This window comes from Etheostoma spectabile, chromosome 18 (genome assembly GCF_008692095.1).
Source record: "Etheostoma spectabile isolate EspeVRDwgs_2016 chromosome 18, UIUC_Espe_1.0, whole genome shotgun sequence".
In the NCBI taxonomy this organism is placed as follows: Eukaryota; Metazoa; Chordata; class Actinopteri; order Perciformes; family Percidae; genus Etheostoma; species Etheostoma spectabile.
In genome coordinates, this window is record NC_045750.1 from 24493103 (window position 1) to 24517955 (window position 24853).

At 42.8% G+C, this 24853-nt stretch overlaps 1 protein-coding gene and 1 long non-coding RNA gene across 6 annotated transcripts in view; one reads left to right on the forward strand and one right to left on the reverse strand.

Moving 5' to 3' along the window:
• klhl29 (kelch like family member 29) overlaps positions 1–24853 on the reverse strand; it is a 225089-nt gene that overhangs the window by 130533 nt on the left and 69703 nt on the right. For all 5 annotated transcript variants that reach the window (XM_032543533.1, XM_032543535.1, XM_032543537.1 and 2 more), the window contains one exon: positions 17210–17521. In XM_032543533.1, the coding sequence (XP_032399424.1) occupies positions 17210–17482 (273 nt within the window). In that variant the 5' untranslated portion in view covers positions 17483–17521. The remainder of the gene's footprint in view (positions 1–17209; positions 17522–24853) is intronic.
• Positions 11621–24774, forward strand: LOC116706611 (uncharacterized). The gene is made up of 4 exons (XR_004336285.1): positions 11621–11805; positions 16397–16404; positions 20250–20255; positions 24764–24774. It is a non-coding gene; the product is annotated as an uncharacterized LOC116706611 (long non-coding RNA).

Below are 24853 nucleotides of genomic sequence, written 5' to 3' on the forward strand. Positions count from 1 at the left end.
TTGAGTCAGGAATACATGTTTATCACAGGAAATAAGGCAAGGCCGTTGATTTTCAGGTAGAAAAAAAATGTATATTTGTGCCATTTCTCTTCTTGCAAAAATGTGAAATGGGTCAATATGACCCAAATACCATACAAGGGTTAAAAAGGGAAGACTCGGCCGGTAATAACCACGTAAAAGGAGAACGGTGGAAGTTTACTTTTCTATCAAGCAGCAAAAAAGGATTAGCGTCGACATCTCAACGTCCTGCGAACGTGACCATCGCGCACGCGCACATCACGATGTCGATGCTAAAACGCAATATCATTCAGACCTATACCTTACATTTTAATTTGTGTCCACACACGCACGCCCAAAACACACAAGCGGTGTCATGTACTCCTATACTTACTGCTGTGATGAGAAGAGACAGGACACACACCTGTACAGTCATTAAAGACCCCAGTATGGAAAGAAGTGCTCCACTTCAGCGCCAAGCAATTAACAAGTAATTACTTGATTTAATCAAGCTGTTAGACGGACGATAATTGATTAGAGATAAATTAGTTAACTTCTAGTTTGTTGGAGAATAACTTTATAGCTGATGTCACTGCTAACCATGTTTGAGAGTAAAACTGGGTGCACTTTTTCTTTTTTTTTTGGATTCAATTAATGCAAATTTTGAGCAGTTACTCCGGAGAACAGAATTTCATTTTGTACTGAGCAACATTATTTATACAGAACACCCACTATTCTGTCAGCACAAGAATGTATCCCGTTACATATTACTGGTCTGTTACAGATTAGCTAGTTGGAATTGTCAACCAGTAGTGTAATCCACCAGATTAATCAAATGTAGTAATCATAATCTAATTGCTTTCAATTACTTTTGGATTGCTTTGCCTCCAGACTCGGTAAAATATTATGTTGAACAGACAATTTATTCCATTCCAATTTGCAAACTAATTTGAACAGGGATATTATCCTCCTCTTCAAACATTATCAACTGTTATTTCCCACAAGTATCTAATCTGATTACGGCTGCAATATAGTTGGCAGTGCGGTTATTAGAGCAGAATTACTGAGGAATACAAACTGTGTGGCCTTTGTTGGTTTTCTCACAATTCGCATTTTCGTGGCTGCAGAGACTTTCAGAACATGTGTCCGGGATGAGGAGGGGCTTAAAGTTGTAGGTAACTGTGATGGCCAGCTGTTGATTTTAGCAGCAAGGAATGTGCAGCCCGGCCCCGGCGTACAGTGGAGTAATTGTTGTAAAATGGGTGTGGGAAGTGATGCTGAAGCAGTCCTGAGCCTGGCGTAATCTTTAATTCAATCAGCAAGGCACAACTTCATAACACAATTCATAAAACCTGTCTGTATAACAAAGATATTTGCTATTCTTGCATCTATTTCTTGGACTGGTGGAATGTGTTAATGTCTTTTATGGAGGCAAGGATGTGTGCAAGATGCAGTAAACGTCCCCGCTATGATCCCCAGTCCAGATTTATGGTTCGGTGGTTTCCAAACACGCTGTAGTTTTGTAGCGGTGGCTCAGTGGCTTAGCGGTTGGCTCTTCTGCCTCACAGCGAGAAGGCCCCGGGTTTGAACTTGCATGAGTGCAGACGTGCAGGCTCAGCCAGCGCATGCTGGGACCCCCCCTGCGATGTTCAACAGGATAAGCAGGTATAAAAAGGTTAAATAGATGAATAGATGGATTTATGATTTAGGATTCTGGATTTTTTTTGTGTTTGTGCTCGCAAGGCTGGGAGTACCGTCTGCCTCTCGTTCCTCACTTTCAATTTCGAATTCCAGTGGTTTACTCATTTCATTTTACTACTTTCAACTTCTACTATACTACATTTCAGAGAGAAATATTGTTCTTTTTACTCTACTGCAATTATTTTACAACTGTAGTTGGTTACTTTACAAATTAATGTTTTTTTTTTTAAAATACGTCTTTAAAATATAATAATTGTTACAGATTACACCAATAGTTCCCAACTTTTTTTGTCTGGGGAACCCACAGAAAAAAAATGCAGCGTCCCCTTTTCACATGTCATAAGGCTATAAGTTGTTAGTAATCTCACCAAATATTAATTCCCAAATTAAAAACATTTTAGATGGTTTAATTCTAAAACTGTTTGAAAAAAGTCATAAATTACATATCTGTGCAGCAGAACTTTGTCATTTTCTTTTGTAATTGTTTCTGCAAGACAAGTATTTTGATCATATAACATGCTGCCAATAATTCTTCTGCAATTTTAGATTCCGATGCATGATTTTTACTTGTATGGAACATTTTTACAGTGTTGTATTAATACTTTTACCGATCAGAATACGTCTTCCACAACTGCCTTACTTTGACTAGCACTTGTAATTTGTTTTATTACTAATGATCCCATCAGTCACCGGGGGATGTAACAGAAACGTTTTTTGTGTGTGAGAAACAGTCCAACAACAACGTGACGCGTCATTAGCCCGCTGTGTTCTACTCTGACATCAGCAACATTAAGCTACTCCTGTTAAGAAATTGGGATCGCATCAACCGTAACGTGACGAGTGCGACGCCGTTACGTGCCACTGAACACTTACTGTGTGGCAACAGTGCTTAAAAAAAAAAAAAAAAAAAGCTCCTGTAGAAAACAGCTAAAGTGTGCAAAGAAGAAAAGGAAAACATTGCCATGGTGTGTACAGTGGTTGTGGTTATGGCAGAGGAGTACTTGGCAGTGTGATGATGCGTGGAGCTCCTAATGAGGAACACCGAGCTCCCGGTAATTTGTTAGCCTGAGTTAAGGTCAGACCACAAATGCTGCATGATTGAGTCACCCCCAAAGTCCCTATTAGAATTTGCATTTAAAATATATCTATTATTTATGTGTGTATTATTAAAATGGCTGGCTGCGGATCCCCCTGAGCACAGTGCACAGACCCAAAGCAACTGGACCACAATACTGGGGACCTGGCAATCAAATAATGGACAGGGAGAAATGGAAGAATAATGAGAGACGGAGAAAATTGTCTGGAGTCCAAGACGAGTGTCTGCCGTAATGAGGACTTTGTTGGAGTTCAGTAAACAATATATTCATGCTTTATGGAACGTTCTACAGAGTTTTTGGTGTAGGAGTAAACACAATTTGTTTGTACATACAGTATTTAGAATGGTGTGCAGGGATGAAGGTAATACAATTTAAACATTATAATCTCTTTACTGAGCAATAAAAGCTTGACAACACTGCCATTGAGAAAATAACCCATAAAATGTTAGTGTGGTTTTACCTCATACAATGATATGTTGAGGTAATTACCTAAATTGCTAAAGCCTAAACTTAACTAGGTCCGTTTCAAAACATTAACTACCCACGGTGAGTTAAATACAACGGTCACATGACATACCTACCTACCTACCTACCTACCTACCTACCTACCTACCTACATACAGTTGGAGCATATGTAATTTAGGTATGATGATGTGTTGAATACTGTAGCATGTTAGCATGGGATTTAGACTGTGACTCTACAGCAGGGCATGAAGTTAACTTTTTGACCACCTGCCACTGTCACTTTTTACCAGCCACTTTTTTTTGCCTCATAAAAAGGTGAACAACCGGAATTGCTATGTCTTTATGAGCCGACTCGTGGACATTTGCGCCGTTGTTGTAGTAGCGGGGCCGGGCTGGGACACACAATCATACAGTTTTGATAAAGTCCTTATTGGACTTTAACTTCTCATTGCACCTTCAATGATGTAGCTGTCCTCAATCTAGGTCATCCTGTACGTCTCTTCTGCAGTTTTTCCTGCATCCATCGTGTGTGTGTGCGTGCGTGGAACAGAGCAGCAGCCCTGCCCGCTCCAGCAAGCCACCAGGATTGAAACAAAAGCAACTTTCAGCAACTTTAGAGTAAAGGAACGTTACAGCGTAGGAAAAGTAGTGCTTCGAGCTGAATGCTAACATCAGCATGCTAACAGCCTCACAACGACAATGCTAACATACCGTCTTTCAAGTATAAAGTTTACCATGTTAATGTCTTAGTTTTGCATGTTAGCATGCTCACACCTGCTAATTAGCACTACACACTAAGTACAGTTGAGGCTGATATAGGATGTATTTGGTCATAAACCACATTATTGTACTAATAAAATGTTTTACCTAATTAACCCTTGTGTTGTCCTACCGGGTCAAAAACGGACAAAGATTTGACATTTTTGTCCTTTTTCAGACTTTTGTTTTCACTAATACCACCTTACTGCCACTAGTTTTACGCTACTTTTTCAAATTCATGGTCAATAAACCTCATTTATATAGAATTATACCTAATATTTGAGGGAAAAAAAAGCAAAGATTTTGAATTATTTTGACTAATTAAGATCAGAGGAACGTACAGATAATCAATTGTATTTGCAAAGAGCGATGTATGGATTCCATTTCATGAATTGTGGTAATATGGTTAAAAAGAAACCCATATTTCAAATAGACTTTTTTAAAGGGGTAAAATTTGACCCGAGGACAACAGGAGGGTTAAGGCGCAAGATGAAAAGTGAATCACCAAATTCGTCAGGCTACATTACATTAGCCCCATAAATGTCTTTATCAATTTCCATGGCAATCCATCCACTAGTTGTTGAAATAATTCAGTCTGAGTCAAAGTGGTCATTCTCCTGTTCAACGTATTCCGTCCTTCAAGTTGCGTGGAGACATTGAAGCTAAACTACACTTAGTTGAGATCCTGTACAGAGGTCAGCTCAGTGGGGGGAGAACATATCAAAGTCAATTGGCCAATAATTTGTTTCCAAGTATTTTCAAGAAGCCTCTCTTAGGCCTCGCTTATTGCCTCTTTAGTGCGCCCAATTGCCTTGCCAAAATAAAGCAAAAGACATTTCACAGCAACGACGGTCAATGTCTATTTACAGTCAAAGAGAGTGCAAGTATTTATGTCAACCTTTTCAAATAACAATGAAAGAGTAAATGTCTTAAGAGTAAAGATTCAGCCCCGGGCAGAATTCGAGTGTAATTGTCCACAGCTCCTCTTTTTGTAGCTATATTCATTTGCACAAATATAGCCTGGGCAGCGCATCAGTCAAACATGAAAAGCCCTCAGTCTCTTCTGCTGCGTGCAGCTTATGCTGAGAGCACCCAGAGACCTTAATACTGCAGGTGGGAGACACAGCTGAGTGCCACACACGCTGGAGAGAGATGTATTGTTTACCTGTGCATCTTAAAACGCCACTCCATCGGGCTCCTCCATAATATCTGATATTCCACATGACATGACAGATGCTTTAAAAGCCTGCATTCTCCACCACCTTTCGTATGGAGTTAACCTTAAGGTGGCAGCACTCTGAATGTCAACCCCTCCACATGTGGACCTTTTTAAATGCCACCGCTTTTTATTCTGCAATTGTGGAAGAGGACCGACAAAGGGAGAGGGGCTGTGGTTGTGGCTATGGAGGAGGGGGGAGGGGGGGAATAAAATTTGGGGGAAGCCAAATGACATACAATCAGCACGGCTCAGCAGGAAGTTCGTTTAACACTTGAAGGGGAATATGGGTACTAAGTGTGGGTCTTTGAAGGGCTACAGATCTGATTCGCTCATTTGATGATGTGCTCACATAGACGATTGACTGGCAGCCTGGAACTTGAGAGCACAGTCCTTTTTTTTTCCTTCCTTTTTTTGGGTTCACTGCTTTTCAGTCAACTGCTTTAGAAAATGTAGCCTGTAAAATATTAAGCACATACTTTTTATAGTTCAACCTGAACGCGGTACAGTATGTGTCAACATTAACGCTGCATAACATTAGCATCTACATTGCACTTCTCTAAGCAAGATAACATATAAAGCCAAGTCGCAGGTACACTGGTGTTTGTTGAGGTTAAATAGCTGATTTTAAACTTGTTTTGGACTACTTTGGAAATCTTTTGAGTCGCAAGCAATTAATAAACCCAGTATAGATTTAAAAGTGGCTGTACAAAGTGTGTGACAATACAGTAGAAGTGGTCAGCTAGATTAGTTCAATCTTAACCTTACACTAACAAATTTAACGTAACTTTACAGTAACTTAATGGCAACTATTGGCCAGCAAGTTACTGTGAATTCTTTTTTTACAGTAAAGGCACGCACTTCCATTTACAGTATTGTATGTATTCATTGTAAAATACAAAACAATTAACATAAGATAAAGTAAAAATACAGTAGTTTACCATTTCCAGTACTAGTGGCTATATTGTGGTTTGTATTTACAGTAATGCTTTGACTACTGTGATTTCAACTGTAATACTTAGACTACTGTGATTTTGTTATGTTGACAAGGTTGTAATGTAAACTTTACATCATTCTACTGTACAAATTATATACAGTCGTGTTACTGTAAAATCTAAAGTATCTAATTGTAGATTTCACAGCCATTATTTATAGTGGAGTTTAGCCAACGTATGCCTGACTTTCGGAGGGTTTTCTAAGCTTTGAGGAGGGTGACAGCTGACAGCGAAAGCAGTGGATTCAGCCATACATTGTACAAAATAATGACTGTTTGGAACAAACTATTCCTATTGCTTAGGAACTTTGCCACAACTGAAAATCAACCACAACACAAGACCAGTAGAGGGAAAGTGTGTGATAATCATAGGGTAAATGTGTGAAATATCACTTTCCCCTTTTGACACAAATCTCTCACCCTGTGATGAGGGAGTGGACGAGTGAGATGCAGTGGTGGCAGCGATGACAAATGATCATGGCAATCTAAGACGACAGCCACTTCAAATCGCCCAGGGATCAACAGTGAAGCCTTGACACTTTAGCGAATCGAGCAAATCTGACAACCTTCCACATGCTGCGGAGTGCAATGTGCCTGACCACAGCCTTGTGTGCCTGTGTTTGTTGTTCAGCTGTGTGCTCCTTTATGTTGTCGTGAGATTTTCTCTGAGCATTTCCAGTCTCGAAGTGTTGAGGACTAGGAGTCAAGCATCATCTCTGATCCATCGGTGTCCTGGAACAGCTGTCGGCGGCATCAAAACATGCGGTTGCCGCTATCCCATATTACATCTCTGCCACTCCGTGCCAACGGATCAGCAATCCAATTTCACACAAGCACGCTCAGAGGGAGGCAACACTGACGCAGGAATGAGGATCTATGCTTCAGCAAAGACAAGAAGTTGTTTGAAGTGGCTGGGACGAGGGGGTGGTCGGGGGGGGGGGGGGGATGAACGGGCTGAAGAATTAGATAGAAACAGCAATGGAAGTGTGATGGACGGTGATAAAAAGAAGGGGCGATAGCATGGGGGTGGCGTTTCCATGGCTTAACTTTCATCACGCGAGTTGCTGTAGAGAAGCTCCTGATTTCCCAACCCACCCCTGAGCACAGGAGACGGAGCACTGGCAAGCACAGACAGGAAAGGCAGACAGTCTGAGACCAATCTGCACTTTGTAAACACATCTTTGTTTGTGTAGTGACGTCCGACGCGCCAGTTTCTGCTCACTCAAAGGCCGGCAAGACAATGATCTCTGTATACTGCCGGGAGAGCAGCTGTACAGTATTGGATGACAACACACTCCTCAGCCCTTTCAATATCGCACACTCGTATTGCATAGTCATCGTGCGATAAATAGAGAAGGAGCTCGCATCTCATCTTTCACAAAGCAGAAAAAAAAAGATTTGAATCTGATATCCAATGACTGCTTATTAGATCGAGCCATCGGGCCGTCAGTTTGGAGCCAGGCGCATAACACAGCTGGTGTGTTTAGTAGACTGCTTTCCTTACACACACACACACACACACACACACACACACACACACACACACACACACACACACACACACACACACACACACACACACACACACACACACACACACACACACACACACACACACACACACACACACACACACCACACACACACACACAACACACACACACACACAGAGAAAAGAAAAGAAGAGAAGAGCATGCCCCTTCTGGACCGTCGTATTTTCTCCTGCCAGAGCTGTGCATACAGTCTTTTGTTAAGCCCGCTGTCACACGAACAAGCCCAACACAAAGCCAGGACCCTGCAAGCTGTCTTATTTTGGGAAATCCATGGTTTTCCGAACAATAACCCGTCTAGGTCTCGGTTTTATTAAAAGCCAGCTCTGATAAAGCGCATGCTTCAAAAGCAGAGGCAGAGAGAATTAGGACTTGGCCAGGTTTGGAGAATTGTGATGGAAGAGACAGGCGGCTGGATGGATGAATGCGGCGCTCCATTGTTGGTACAAAAGGTCGTCTGGGATCCTTCCCCAAAAGACAGAGAGACGGCCGCAGGAGGACCCACAAGACGATGGGCTTTGGATAAAACCTGTGGAACATCTTGTCACAGCGAGATTGACAAGACAGACAAAGATAACACTTGGCTTCAACTATTCTTTGATCGGTCGCCCTGTCTGTTATCGGTCCCACATCTGTAGACCATTTTTATGTAGATCTTTTTCTTAAATGCAAGAAGACCGCGGCACATATTTTCTGTTGAGGATAAAAGATGACAACGTCCTGACTGTTTGATGAAAGTGAGATTTCTGATAAATCTGTCATCAGATTCAGGACTTCTACTTTTCATCAAATCGGATTTCAAATGTTGATTGCAAAAAAAGATTCAGAGCCTTTCCTCTGACAGTTTGACAGAGTGCACTCCTCATGACTGAGGTGTCTGTCTGCCTTTCTTCGGCTGTCTATCTTTCTTTCCTTCTTTGTCTGGCTGTCTTTCCTTCCCTCCTTCCATCTGTCCGTCTGGCTGTCCGTCTGGCTTCCAGTCAGTCAGTCTGTCTGTCTGGCTGGCTGGCTGGTTGTCTGTCTCTCTGTCCTGATTAGCAATCACGGCAGCATAGCCTGGTCCGGTTTGGAGTGGAAAGCTTTAATTCTCCCCACATGGTGCCACGGAGACATCCAGACCCTGGTGCAATTGCCCCCGGTAAACACACAATCACGGCTTCTCGTTAACACTCAAAAGTTTCCATGTATCATCCTTAGGAAAATCTCGGCTTAATCCCTGCTCGGCTCCCCTGAGGACCGCTGTTAATGTTAATGACACCGGTGTAGACGCTTGGCAGCGGATTAGTTTGTCCACAAACATGATGTTTGTGTTTGTGGAGGGGAAAAAAACTGACTAACGGAAAGTAAAACAGCGGAGTAGGAAAATGACGGTGGGTAGTTTATAAACTGTCGGATCAATTGAAAGCAAGTGCCGGCATCTTACTCGACAAGCTGTGAACGTATTCCTTGGAACCAGCGGCCAGGCGGCTGTGCCAGGGATTCCAATCCCGTTTTCCCAGTGAGGAAAAATCCAATCAGAAGAAGCCAAAAGGCATTTTTAATAGTGGCAAATCGAAAACTTGAGGGCGGCTTTCTGCATGCCTACTGAGGGATGTCTTTATCCCTTGTGATGTCTTTTTCCCTTGTGATGTCCTCCCAGGTCAAAACTGATAATGGACAATTTGATGATTTTTCAAACACTTTTTTTGTAGATTTTTGGGGGGGGGAGATTTGACGCTTTCGACGATTTTGACGATTTTTTGATACTTCTTGGACGCTTTTGACAATTTTTTTGACACTTTTTCAACATTTTCTTCATTTTTGTAACACTACCATGAGTATACTGTACACATCACTAACATCAATATATCACCACTAGTTATATACTATTTGCTCTTTCAAATTCATGGTCAAGAAACCTCATTTATATGAAATTATTTATTTTTTTGTCTTTTGATAAAAAGTTTTTTTGGGGGGGGAATAAAAAACTGAACTGATCCTTCATTTAACTTCCAAGAATCGTTTTATTTATCCATGTAATATTTGGATGAATCCCAAATTTTTGGAGTAAAAACTTTTTTCTTTTTTTTTTAAAACAGGGCAAATTTGACCCAAGGGCAACAGGAGGGTTATCCCAGCTGACATGTCAGCCTGGACGGACAAAGCAGACAGGAAGCTGACAGGTTGGTCTCAGCTCGGTGACTTTTAGCGCTAAAATGCACTTTGACGCGCTCACCGCTTCACCACTCACAAAGCACAAAATTGGCAAAAGACCTCTGGCTCTCCATGTTTGAAATTGGATGGCACTGTTCAAAGACTGGAAATCAGATGAAGAGACAAATGACTCACCTCCAAAAAGGCCTTCAGGTTTTACATGATGGCGTTTGGATAATAGATGAAAGCAGTGGCGGTGAAATCAAGCATTTGTCATCAATCAGTTTGGTCTGCGTCTGAGGACTCGTCTTCGGAGAGAGGGATTTTGGTGACATTTTCACTGTGAATGCAAATGGCACGCAGCAAGTCTGCGATAGGATGACAACACATACAGTAGAAGCTAATAAATCAAATCCAGGCAGTCGGCAGAGCGCTAAGTCTGTTTACCTCCCAGCTCCGCAAAGATAAAGGCACCTTAGAAAGCCATGTGCTACTTAGTATTTATGTACTTTTGGAGTGTATTTTTGGAATTTCAGTTGAAGTGAAAATGTCAAGAACACGAGTAGAGCGCAAAATCCTTCTATTCTTGACATGTTATACATCCGCATTAAGATTTCTCTTGTTGTATCAACATTCTGCATGATATAATTGAATCGGATTGCGTCGTCAATTTATGTCCATCAGTATCGAGTGACAAAGCTTCAAGCCACGCAGTAATCATTTTTCCTCCAGCTATGCTATGCGTTCCCGGCTTTCCTCTTAAAAAGGAAGCTGGTTTTCTTTAAGACCCCCTGGCGAGTCTGTCTGCCTTGGTAATGTAAAGTTTCATCTTTTCTGGATGATGGAAAGAGTGTCACTATTCGATAGAACAACTGTAGTCTCCTCTCTTATTTGAAGCTAATTCAAAAGCAACACTCCGCCGCTGCCACCCGGCCTCCCCCCCCCGTCCCCTTTCCGTCTCCCTCATCCAGCCTCCCTCGCCGGTGCCTTCTAAAACTTTAATCATCTCGTACTGGCTACGTTTCACAGAGAACTCGTCACAAGGTTTTCCCAGTTTTCAAAAGACGCCTGTCCCCTTTTAGCCTCAACCTCAATAAAGATTGACTGATTTGAGAATCTAGTCTGTTCATTACCGGGGAGACAACTGGGAAGTTCACATGGAGGGGGTTTTCTTGATGCCGTTTTAAGGCCTGGCAAAAAAAAGAAAGAAAAAAAAAGAAACTACATAGAAGAACGGGAGCGCTAATGCCCTACACAGGTGATACACAGACACGGACACACAAACACACACATTAACTGAGTGTTTCCAAGCTGACAAAATCTATTGCATCGTTTGTTCGCCTTGGCACGGTCCAGTCTGGTTGCAAAATAATTACTCAGAAGATACATGCTTTTGTGTGTTTTTTTTCTCTTTTCTTTTTTGATTGTGTCAGAGTGAGGCCATGACACCTGCTGTTCTCTGGATACCATGTTGTGTTGGCCTCAGTACGGGGTCTGCTTCAATCCATTGGCGGACTGAGCGCGCTCAAATCAATGACCAAAAAAAACCCCAATGTGTGATTTGGTTTAAAAACAAGCTCTATTGATTAATGCGGTCAATGCTTGGACTGTCTCTCTTTTTTATTCTAGATGCTTGAAAGTGTACGGAGCCCCCCCCCCCCCCGGGGTCAGCTGAGAAAATTAACCCTCCTGTTGTCTTCGGGTCAAATTTGACCCATTTCCAAAAAGTTTCTGTACCAGAAGTTTGGGTTTATTTCAAACAAATTTTCCAAAAAAGTAACGTGATGGTTCCCAACAACGCTCCTCACAAGTTACATGAAAAATCAGTTCACTGCTTTCATTAAATTTGGGTGTTTGTCAATTTTATAGCATTTGGAGAAACAAAGACATTTGGTAAAGAACTTTATAATTGAGGCAAGTTTGGAGTTTCTCTTTGTTGACACTTTTCAAAGACACTACCTTATGTAATCTTGAAATTAATAAATATTTTCGTGTCGTTGTGTAGTTTGTAGACACTCGTCTCACTGCCGTCTCACCGCCGGGTGCTAGCGGAGACCAATCTGGTTTCTCCAGGTTGGAGGACGGCTCGTTTTGATGAAAATGAGTTGGTAGCTCGTTGTTAACCGTAATACGGTAGGAAAGATGCGTCGTTTGTGATTTAATAACATTTCGCTGTAGGGGAATTGATCCCGGAAGTTTGAATCTGTGAATATCTTTCTTACTTTTCCTCACGTTGATAAAACCGAGGGCACAGATTATGAATCCGTGCTAACATGTTATCATGGATTATGCTCAGTTTATAAAACCGAGGGCACAGATTATAAATCCGTGCTAACATGTTAGCATGGATTATGCTCGGTTTATAAAACCGAGGGCACAGATTATGAATCCGTGCTAACATGTTATCATGGATTATGCTCGGTTTATAAAACCGAGAGCACAGATTATGAATCTGTGCTAACATGTTAGCATGGATTACGCTCGGTTTATAAAACCAAGGGCACAGATTATGAATCCGTGCTAACAGTTTAGCATGGATTGTGCTCGGTTTACAAAACCGAGGGCACGGATTTTTATTTTGTGTGCACGGTTTAGTTTTTCTGTCTCACCTGACCACAGGGGGGCTCCGAAATAAGGAGGGCTTTTCTTAACTTAAAATCAACATTCAAGACAGATATTTAAAATAAATATGACAATGCATGGATGCATTCAACGTACATACTACTACAGCTTTCACACATATGCATTGTAATGAAGTTACCACTTGAAAGAATCTCTGCCAGCTGGTAACAACTGTCATGGGATGCGGATTGTGTCAAGACGTGCTCAGCAGAACAGCACGCTTTTTTTGGCCTTGCCGGGGGAAAAGCGATTTAATTTATCTGCCAGCCGCAGCAGCAGGTATTCTAGATTATAGAAGATCAAGCAGTAGTAGGCATCATAGCTGGAGCTGAAATAACACTCCTCGTTTTCATAAATACAACTAAAAGAAAATGTATCAAATGCATTACTGGGTTCTCTTGGAAGCAGTATTATGGTCATACTATGGTCTTTGTGAAAGGAATTAAATGTTCAGCAGCTGCTAAGAACATTGCCAGTGTACAGCCAAAAAGATACCTGATAACTTGGATTACAGCTTCTCATCACTGAAGTACTGAAGACCACCATAACTACCGCAAAAGTACTACCTACTTATCTGCTTTATCCTACACCAAAAAAAAATGTCAGTGATTCCAAAACCTTTCAATGAGAAGAATTTTATATTCTTATCTCAGTACTACACCAACTTAGAATTGTAGTTAGATTGGTGAAATACTACACAATTCACAGAAACTCTAAATCTATCATTTCTATCTGGAGACCCCACCTTTGGGCGCCATAGTACTACAGCTACCTGAGCAGAACAGCATAAGCCCAAAACTAACTTACTTTTTGTGTAGGTTTTGTTTCCAATAACATTAAAGTCCTGAAATGGCCACAGGCTGTTGGCTTGAGACTGTTCCACAGGTCAGAAACATACAGAGAAAATAATAAATGGGATGTGAACAGAGTGAATGAAACTCCTTTGATCAAACTGTATATTACTTGATTTGTGTTCAATATGGATCGGTAGCACTGCAGCTATTAAATATCAGGGAAGGGCGGATTAAAAATGTCACATTAAAAGGATTAGAACGTGCAGGGGAAATCCCCGTTTCAGGGGGAAGATACTTTAGTAATATTATGGGTTATCAGATATAAACGCCAACCTTGGGCTTACTAATGCTAAAGAACAGGCTGTAACATTACTGGGGGGGGCAGTAGCTCAGTCCGTAGGGAGTTGGGAACCAGAGGGTTGCTGGTTCAAAGTATGGTGGTGCACTGGTAGCTGGAGAGGTGCCAGTTCACCTCCTGGGCACTGCCAAGGCGCTCTGGAGCAAGGCACCGAACCCCAAACTGCTTAGGGCGCCTTTGTATGTGCAGCCCCCCCACTCTGACGTCTCTCCATTAGTGCATGTACAGGTACTGAGCATGTGTGTGTAATAACAGAGTGAAAAGATTGTAATGTCCCCTTGCGGGATTAATAAAGTATAATTATTAGACACTATTATTATTACATCAAGACATACAAGGCGCAATATTCTTGAGCCAAGCACCAATTGTAGGTGAGAGAGTGCTATTTCTAGGAAGTACAAATATTAACACAGCTTAAAAGGTGTCTGAAAGGTAGAGTTTATTTTTTTACCAAACAGGGTAAAACACTGTTCATAGATGGTGTGGGTGCTTTCAAGGCCCCGTCTTCATGTCTCTGCAGGCCTGTCCTTAATCTAAACCCCCACACCTGCAGATGGCGAAAACCAATCACATCACAGTGAAATGCTGGTTTATCCACTATACAGATCTCTCTCGAGAATCTATCGGGGCTGCTTCTATCTATGCTAGAAAGCGGAATTCAAAAGCATTCATTTTGGCAAATCCAATAAGCCACGACCTAACAATCACTTCATTTGAACGAAGACCATTTAAATCTCAGCCGGTCAATTGAGCGGAATTGATACTGTAAGGAAATGATGCTGTGGGTCACGGTCTCACTTGGAAGAAGTGAAACGGCATAAAAAGTGAAACAGGGCTTTCCGCTGACTTAAAAGTCCTGTTTATCAGCCAGAGACAGAAACAGTTGTGGCTATGAACAACATGGATTTAGTGTCGGCAGTGACTATACATCCGTGACAGCTGCACATAAATGTATGAAAATTAATTAAATGGCATGGCAGGGAATAACAAAGTGCAGCTGTAAATTAACTATAGTCCACTCTTCCATGTGGTTAGCTTCACATCAGGATGGACCAGATGGTACTTCTTAACTCTCAGCATTTGTGTCTCACTCACACACACACACACACACACACACAATATATAACTCTTTACCTGATCATGAAAGCTGAAGCACACCACATGAAGAAAGATATTTTTTATAAACAGTGTCCCATTTCATTTTAAGGGACATGATTACTCACAGGGTAATATGGGCAGGGGCATCACTTACACACGCACGCACGTCCCCACTCGGGCAGCAGGGTTTTCAGAGAGAGCGTTTCCAAAAAGTTGAGATTAATAACGGCCTGTCAGCTTTTTAGTATAGCTATGGACAGAGCAGAGACACAGGGACCGTGGAGAGAGCGCTGCATCCGTCCATCACACTCTTTGATCAAAGATGACAGAAAGAGAAAGAGAGAGCAAGCGATGACAGCAGACAGCTCGGAAGAAGACAGCAGACAGGCTCCTATAGTATTGGCCAGCTCTTGAGGGCCCCTGCACCGTTTCTAGGTCATAATTAAAGCAGAGCCCAGACTCTGGGTACTTCCCTTTTTAAACGGCGCTTGTCTCTGTAGCCTGCCTAAAAACAGACTGTCAAAAGCGAGACAAAGTACAATGGTAAAGCCCTGAATAAAGCTAACAGAGTGGCATCTAGGGAAGGCTCTGCATCATGTCTGCTGAAATCGCACACACCACACACACACCACACCACCACACACAAACACACACACACACACACACACACACACCACAAACACACACAAACACACACACCAACACACACACACACACACACACACACACACACACCCCACCACACACACACCACACACACACACACCACACACACACACACACACCACACACACACACATATACTGTACCTTTAACCAAATGGGCACTCATGTGCGAGGCAAGGCACCTAATTGCTCTGGCAGCCATTGAATGATGATAACGGCCACGGTGGGAGTTGGCGAGACTTTGTCGGGATGTATGTAATTATTTAGCCCGCACAAAAGGAGGGGCCGATGCGGTGCCAGAGCAGATTTACTGTGTCTGTGGTCAGTGCATTCAGCAGGGTATCTAATGATGTGCACTTACGGGCTAAATTACCAGAGCATTGTTTACCTCTGCTCTTGGAGAGCAGGCCCCACCGAGAGCAGGAGCCCAAGAAGGTGCCGGAGGAAAACCCCAAAAAAAGCACAGATGGATCCGCTGAGGACCAAATTAAAGCAAATTATCTGATAGTGAGGAGAAGGGTTGAGACAATATGAATGGTATTCATGGAAGCAGAGGCAGGGGAGAGGCTAAAATGGCTAACTCTTTTTTGGTAAAGGGCCCTCTCTTCATACACTGACAGCTGGGCTAGCAAATCCCCAGACAAGGGGGGTGGCGAACACAAACTGTGCAGCTCTCCACTGTACCGCTCAGACATTTCCAAGCTGCAGTTTTATATATAAAATAAATATATATATAAAAAGTACACACAAATGTGATATGTACTCAAATTAGGAATATATATACACTCAAAACACTGCAAGTTCTGTCACTTGAGAACTCATTAAAAGTTCGCTTCTAACCTATTTTGGACCAAATATTATATAACTATTTGGCCTGGTGTATAATTCTCCTCTGCCTATGTGAAGAAAGATGTTTGAACAGGAGAATAATGCCGTAGCCATAGGAGAAAAATGCGTTGTTTTTAAATCAAAGGTACTCGGGGATTAAATAAGGATGTGGTGCTGCTTTGTTTGCTTGTTAAGAAAAGCACCACCTCCAGCCATCACTTCTGACAGCAGCACCCATTTGAGCCACTGTCAGAGGTCATTTACATAATGGAAGAAGAAAATTACCAAGGGGGCAGAGGCAGGACAAGCCTGCCATTTGGCGGAGAGAGAAAATGAAGATGGAATGAAAATGGTCTGGCAAGAATGGGACATTGGACAGAGAGAGTGCAGAGAGAGCAGCAGGACTGGAGTAAGGGATAAGGATGGTGAGGGCGGGGGGGAGGTTGGGGGGGGGAGAAGAGGGGCTCGAAAAGTTGAGCCAGTTGAACCATGAAGAGTGAGAGCCAGTGAGTTGGGACAGTGCAGAAACATTTGGAAAAAGTGGGGAATGAGAACTGAGAGAGAGAGAGAGAGAGAGAGAAGCTGGAAAGCCTCAAAAGCATGGGGAAAGTTGGGGATTACGTCCAGCTGGAGTCTTCACAGATTAAAAAGTTGACACACGGAGAGACAGACGACAACAACAAACTGACGGAGCAGGAGGAAGCAAAAAGACGAGTCGGAGGGGGGGCCTCTAGATCACCCAGTAAGAGCGCCCCCCCCCCGTGTAGGCTCTTGCTGCAGTGGCCCAGGTTCGAATCCAACCTACCCCTATCTCTCTCCCCCTTTCATGTCTATCCACTGTCACTATAATAAAGGGAAAAAGCCCCCCCAAAAAAGATTCTTGAAAAAGAAAGAAAGCCGAGTCGGAGGGAAGCAGGTGTTGCGGTTCTTACCTTGGCAGATGCAGAAGCCACTGATCCTGCTGCCGTGATGCCTCGCTTGACCGCTATGTCGCTACTAGATGTTGTCACGGCAACTGTAACCGGGGTGGGGAGGAGGGACGGGATGACTGGGAGGGGAAGGAGCCCCGGGCGGTTGTTGCCATTGACGACGGCAGAGGCACAGCTGTGATTGGCTCCTCCATTGTGGAGGCCAGAAGGGCGGATGTCTCTCCGCTCCCAGGGTCCCCGGTAGTCCCTCTCAAAGCGGTGGTGGTGGCGTGACATCACTTCCTCTTCCTCTCAGAGGGAATAACGGGGGCAGGCCTGCAGGATATGGAACGAAAAAAGGGTATAAGGTCAGGCTGAAATGTTGTAATATATATGCAACAGACAGAGGTTTTCAGAGACGGGGAACAACTGGGGGACAAAGCCGGACCGAGACAACACATGAAGGAAGGTGAGAAGGTGTAAATGCTCACAGCATCTGCTCCCAATGCACCTGCCTGACATCAACACACTACAGCTCATTTGGTGCCTCCAATTCCTATTCTCTCAGTCCTTAACGAGGGCTGCGACAACAGGAAGAGAAATGAGGACTGCTAAGCAGGTCCATAAAACACACCGTCAGCGCCAGCCCCATGAGGAGCTTCATGTGTTCCTCTGAGGCATCTAGGCTCAACAATGAGGGGTTAAAGCAATACGGCCGAGCGAGAGGCAGGGAGAACAGGTGCACGCGCTCAGTCAAGTCGCTCTGAGGACGCGGCGGCAGTATCATGACCTTGTGGTCAAAACTCATTGGAAGAGATGAATGCCCCCGCAATCACAGCTCATCTCATACATCTAATGGCTGCTTAATTCAATCAGATTGCCCTTGGAGTGCATTGCAGGGTTCTCCCCTTTTTTTCAAGCACAGCAGGCTGCGATAGGCTACACGAGGCGACAGGGAGCTGGAATGACATCAGCACAGGGACCAGGCGCTGTTGTGTAGCATGAGCAGCGTATCGCTCCATATTATAATCATAAATCAAAGCGGCACAGGATCTGAGGAGTGGAATCCATCACTGAGGGCTTGGCGGCGCATTGTACTCCGCCTCACCAAAGGCGCGTAATGCGTCCCAAGCCCGTGATAGCAGATGAAATAAATAAACAACAACCTCAAACCAGGTTCAGCGAGACCCATGCAAAATCCCCCAGTCTGTAAGGAGAGAGTGACAGCGGACGATAGGTCTTTATTCTGCACGCCCGGGTCTTTCCCGCTGCTTCTTGCCTCTCAAAAGGAGCAGCCTCCCTCTGTGTGCACAAAATCTATAATATACAGTATAATACAAGTGAATGGCTGTGTAAGCACGCACGGTTTTGGCCAAATGTAATGAGAACACATGTTCAAAACTCCAGTGCATATGGGAGGGTCTGAGCAGTGAAAGCAGTTGGAAATGAAAGGTTCTTGACAAAGCTTTGATGCGAGCGATACGCGATACAGCCTGTGGTGGGAGCACTGGCCCTTCTGTATCTTAAGCTGCTGTGACCATCCATTAAATTTACCCGCGGAAAGACTTGCAGCTTCTTTCTTTATGTGCGTCTCTGTTGTGCTCCCTTTTATGCTTTTTCATCATGCATTTAGTTTTCTCTCCCAGTCCCCCTCCCTTCATTTATTTCCCTCTCATACGAGGTCTGCGCTGTCCAAACAGCGATAGAGCTAGACGGAGCAGCTAAAAGCTGTGGGACAACACTCTCTCGCACTCACTCTGATATTCTCACTCACTCTGCAATAACCTCTCTGCCTTTCCACAGTAACCCCTTTTAACAACCTCGGAATTTCCAAGAGAATGAGCTTGTATTATCGCGAAAAAACAAAAAAAAAGTTCCAGTGAGAGAGAAACAAGTCGCTGGACCGCGGGAACAATGGTCGCGTTGGTGCCAGGTAATATTCTCTTATCACCCGAGCTGCACACCTCAGCTGAGGAATAAGAGGCCGGGCGGACCATTCCTCCACATAAAAACAGGAAAATAAAATGAAAAAATATAACAAAAAGGGACATTATCTCCACAATTGTCAGAACTGGAGGCGAGTACATTTGCATTCACAACTCTGTACAATTTATTTTCACCAATGCTTTTCCGATGTGAAGTGGGAGCGTGTTATTGTGCGTCAGCTCCCCAATCTAGATTGTGATTTACCACAAACTCCACGAGTTCCTTGCCTTCCTGTAAACCTCCAGGAACAACGGCGCGCTGGAGAACAAATCCATTAGATTACACAGCAAAGGCATTAAACTAAGTTTGAAAGAGCCCACACAAGAGAGCTTTGTGGGATAAACTCTAGTAAGGTGCAAGAGAATGGAAAGTAAAAGTACCTGGAGTTTTCACTAGGAAGTGTTGGGCTTTAATCCAGCATCAAACTGTTATTCAATCATCTCTCTCTCCTCCCTGATCCTTTCCTATTTCTCCAAAATGAGCAAGTGGATTAAAAAACGAGAGCAACTGAAGATTTTAGTTATGCACACATCCTGTGAAAGGGTTCATTTCTATTTTTTATTTTGCCAGTATTATTCAATGAGTGTTCAAAATGAAAATTGCATTACCCAAGTTCTCATATATATATATATATATATATATATATATATATATATATATATATATACGCCAAAAAAGGCAAGGCGGCTTTATGTGTATAGCACATTTCAGCAACAGGGCAATTCAAAGTGCTTTACATAACAAAAAAATAAAAAGAGATAACACACGAGAAGAAAAGTTACAGTGCAGTATAAGAAATTTACAATTATTTAAAGAAAGGTAGCATAAAAAAGAAAGGTCTTCAGCCTCGATTTAAAAGAACAGAGAGTTGCGGTGGACTTGCAGTTTTCCAGGAGTTTGTTCCAGATATGTGGAGCAAAGACACTGAACGCTGTTTAGTTCTGACTCTGGGGACAGAAAGCAGACCTGTCCAGGACCACCTGAGAGGTCTTTGTAGGCGTTTTCTGACCTGCTACAGTTCTGGTATGGTTAAGAATAGGCGACTAAAACTGCTTGAAAGGTCATGTTCATAGTAAAGTTTAAAGTGAGTGCGTGTTGACTGAGACTGGGATGAGATTATGCTGTTAAATTTGCTATTCTTTCACTTTAAAAAGTGCTAGAATAAAAGTAGATATTTACTGTTACAACAGGAGATGTGGCAGGTTACAGTGACGATGTTTTTGGTCGCATGTGCAAAGAGGTTTAGGAGCAACGTGGCGGAGAAGTTTGCAAATTTTGGAGCAAAGCAACATCCTGTTAGAGCAGGGGTCTCAAACTCAACTTACTTGGGGGCCGCTGGAAGTAGAGTCTGGGTTTGGCTGGGCCGCATCAAGTATTCAAAAAAAAAACCTCTATTTCCTCCAAACAGGGCGCGGAACTGCTGGTGCTTTAAGCCCCTAGATCTGATATGGTTGGTGAATTTCACAACAACAGACATCACATTGTCAAACCTCAGACATTTGCCGCAAAGAGTACTTAGCTAGCTTGACAACCGTTACGCCGCTGTCAGGAGACTACTACGGTAGCCCATAAGTGACAAGCGCAATGAGAAAAAGTTTCAGAACGCGCGGGCCGCACTAACACTTAACTTTGATGTCAAGTAGGGGGCCACAAAATATCATCCCGCGGGCCGCAATTGGCCCCCGGGCCGCGAGTTTGAGACCCATGTGTTAGAGCATCGTGGTACTAATGGATCGGTCAGAGATGCAAGGTTTGGACCAGAGTCCCATGCCATGATGCTGGGATGAAAATCTTCAAATAAACCTGTCATTCAATGTTTAAAGAGCCCATAAAATAGAAAAAAAAAAACACTTTTTCTGGGATTTTGTTGTTTGTTGTTATTTTATGACTCTGCACTCCATGTGCACACCAACTTGGAAAAAACCCATCCATAGTGTTTTGAGTGAGATCCGGTTTCTGAATGTCCTCTGCCTTCAGTCTCCGGGTGAGCTGTGCAGGGCTTTCTACGTCACCAACAGAGACGAGGTGGCTAACCGTAGCACACGCTAGCATGCTAGTTCATTCTCAATGGCAAAACACTGCTACAACACACACTAGTTCCCCATAATCTCCAAAAGAACTACTTCCTGTCCCTGTTGTGCAGGTATTCCACAAGTGGCCCTCGTCTGGAAGAAGTCTCGGACTGACTGAAGCTGGAGAAAGAGTTATCTGGCTGATGGGTTCTTACCTAGCTGCTGAGCATGTGCAACTCCCAACAAAGATAGATAAGAAGTGAGATATATCGCACTCTGGAGCTAAAACAGAGACCCAAACACACAAGGTGAAAACAGAATCTGCAGCAAAGTGCAGTCAGTCCGTCCAGGATTTTGTGGCCTTTTTTTGAGATTGTTGCGGCCCAAAATGCCTGAAGTTGTGGGAGCTTTTGTGAAAAAATGCGATAAAAGTTGCAATGTGTTTTGTATAGTTCTTTAAAAAGGAAACCTGTTTTGAGGAGAATAAAACGGCTCTAGGCTGAGTTTTCCTAGGAACCTCACCAATAAGGTTGAGGATGCTGCCAATGAATATGGCTGGTGGATTTAAGACAAAAAATAACGCATTAAATGAATTAAATTTGTTTCTTCACATTGTTAGGTAATTTCCTATCCTGGGACACACATTCATACAGTTTTTATTGGACTTTAACTTCTCATTGCACTTACAATAACGAGGTCTGTCCTTAATTTAGGTCAGCCTGTACGTCTCATCTTCAGTTTATCCTGCGTCGTGTGTGTGTGTGTGTGTGTGTGTGTGTGTGTGTGTGTGTGTGTGTGTGTGTGTTGTGTGTGTGTTGTCTCGCGGGGGAACTCGGCAGCCCCGCCCGTTGGAGAGAGCCGACAGGATTAAAACAGCAGCAGCGCTTTCAGCGACTTTAGAATAAATAAATAAATTTTTTAACTTTACAGCGTACCTTGACGTTAAACCAGGTTACAGGACGGTTGGCAGGTTGGCAGGACGGCCTGACATATTTTTTTCACGGTGTTTCGCTGTACGTACGCTTGTTGGTGAACGTGAGATATTCGAGTCACACGTGCCTCGTCTTCATAACACAAACAAGGAAATTAATTTGGCCCGTTCTCTCTCCCGCTTCGTCATTGGCTTTCAGAGTCACATGCTGATACAAAGTCTGGCACGTGGGACTGCTGGGATTGGTCGAAGTCGCGGGAAACTCCAGTTATTGGTCAAATTTGCAGAAAGGTCGCGGTGATCCCATAGACAGTTAAAGAAATGAGTCACAGTGGCGGTCTGCCGTTAGCCTCCACCAGAAAGCTAACGTTAGTTTAGCTAACAGCTAAATCGGCTAACCACTAGCTACCTGAGACCTTTAACTGTCTATGGCTGAGACAGCATGTAAAAGACCCTCAAAAATAAATAAATATATATATAATAATATATATAATGTATAACAGCTGTTACGTCAGTTCTACTTGTGCTAATTAAAAATACAATCACTCAATACTTGTCTTTATTATTACTGTAAAGTTTTAATTTAGCTGTAGCCTGCTTTTCCCACTGTTTAGTTTGAGTAACGTTATTTTAGACTGAATTAAAACTAGCGGTTAGCCGGTGACATTAGCGTTCTCTTCATACATCCATGAGGCGAACGGCTGACCGCTACAACTATGACAGATCCTGTACCAATGTTTTAGCTAAGAGAACAGTTAGCCTCCACCGGGACGCTGACACTAGTTTAGCTAACAGCTATTTCAGCTAACCGACAGCTTAATTTGGTCTAAAATAACGTTACTCAAACAAAACAGTGAGAAAAGTAGACTACAGCTAAATTAAGACTTTACAGTTATAATAAAAGACAAGTATTAAGTGATTGTATTTTAAATGAGCACAAGTAAAGTAGAACTGACGTAACAGCGGTTACATTTAAACGGTTATTTTCAGTTTTGAGGGTCTTTTACATGCTGTCTCAGCTTGTGGTTAGCCGAATTAGCTGTTAGCTAAACTAACGTTAGCTTTCCGGTGGAGGCTAACGGAAGACCTTTTAACTCGTGTTGTCTTCCCGACAAAATTGAAAATCAACACTTTTGTTGATGCTGTTAAATCAATGTTTTTAATTTTTTCTTACGTTTTGGTAACTTTTTTGATATTTAACACATTTATTTTTAGAATTTAGGGTCAATAAACCTTAATTAAATAGGAAATTATACCTAATGTTTGAGTTAGAAAAGAAAGTGAAGCATAGCGTTGAACATTGAAAAATGTGTTGACAACACAAGGGTTAACGGTCTATGGGAACAGATTGTAAATCCACGTTCATGATATCATCTGCGCATGCGCAAACATCTTGCACATGCGCAGGACGGATCATGTACCGACAGGGACTGTGCACTACCACAAAAATCTGGTGTTTTTTGAAAAAATGAAATCTAAACCTATTCTGCTACAACCTCAAAATACAATTATGAACCTGAAAATGAGCATAATATGGGCGCTTTAAAGTAAGAAAAAAAAATGCACTTTTTGTTACACCATGTTATACAACGTTCAATTTCCAAAGCAGTTGTCATGTTCCATCCCACTTCTTCCTCCCTGATTGGGAGTGATTTAAAGTAGTTTATGCAAACGACAAATGTTGTTGTTTGTCTGAAGTAGAGCATCTCACATTACCATGCTCCAAATTCTATCACTCACTCACCCAGGTGGCATGTTCAGAATCTTGGCACTAAAGATTTCAATATGTGCACAATCCTCCTGAGTGAATTCCTGTCATCCTTGTACTATGCTCGTCGGTATGTAGCCTACTGTGTAACCGTAAGGCTGGCAACCGAACCCTGCCGGGCAAGTGTCACAGACAAATCCCACTACATTTATGGTCCTCTGTGAACAGAAGGATTGAAGCTAGTAATTACTGAGCCACTTAAAGTCCTTTCACAACTACGTTTCAGCAACTCCTTTAAAGTCTGTGGTTAATGGCGAATGTGCACGAGCTCACATCACCTTGAGGCTGAGAGTGAGAGTTTGTGATGGTAAGTACAAGGAGGCGATAAAAGGAAACCTGCCTGTGGAAACCAACACCCAACACACCTGTGGGCTCTGTCAGAGCAGATAAACGCTTAAATACATCACATCTACAATGGCACTTTGCTCTGTGCTGCACTGCTCTGGGGAGAAGGTGCCAATAAAGATTTGCCCATTTTCTTTCACATCCAATGAAATCACTGTCAGCCCTGGACAAAACAACGGCCGTTCAGAGGAAGAGATGATAACCTTTGCTGCAAGGCTTGCATGTTAAGCCAACCTTTTTAAAGAGCATATTCAATTTCATAAGCAACTAATGACAGCATCCCAGTCATACCCTACAGCAATTAATGAGGCTCTTCAGCTTCAGCAATCTTGTCTGCATGTTAATAATCTCACCTGAAGGTATCAGACTTTCCCATGCCAAATGCTATTTTCTGACTCTGGCTCCTACCTTAAATAACAGCTGACAAAGACTGAGAATACTTTGCAGCGAGATGCAAATCTAAACATTTCAAATCACTAATCCTCTGGAAACACAAATAGTAACAAAAAGGAACAGGGACAGAAGAGCCAAGAAAGAAAGTGAGAAATACTGGCAGCAATCAAACCTAATGAGCTGGCTGACTGGCATATCCATTATGTTGTCACAATAAAACGGCTATTCTAGCA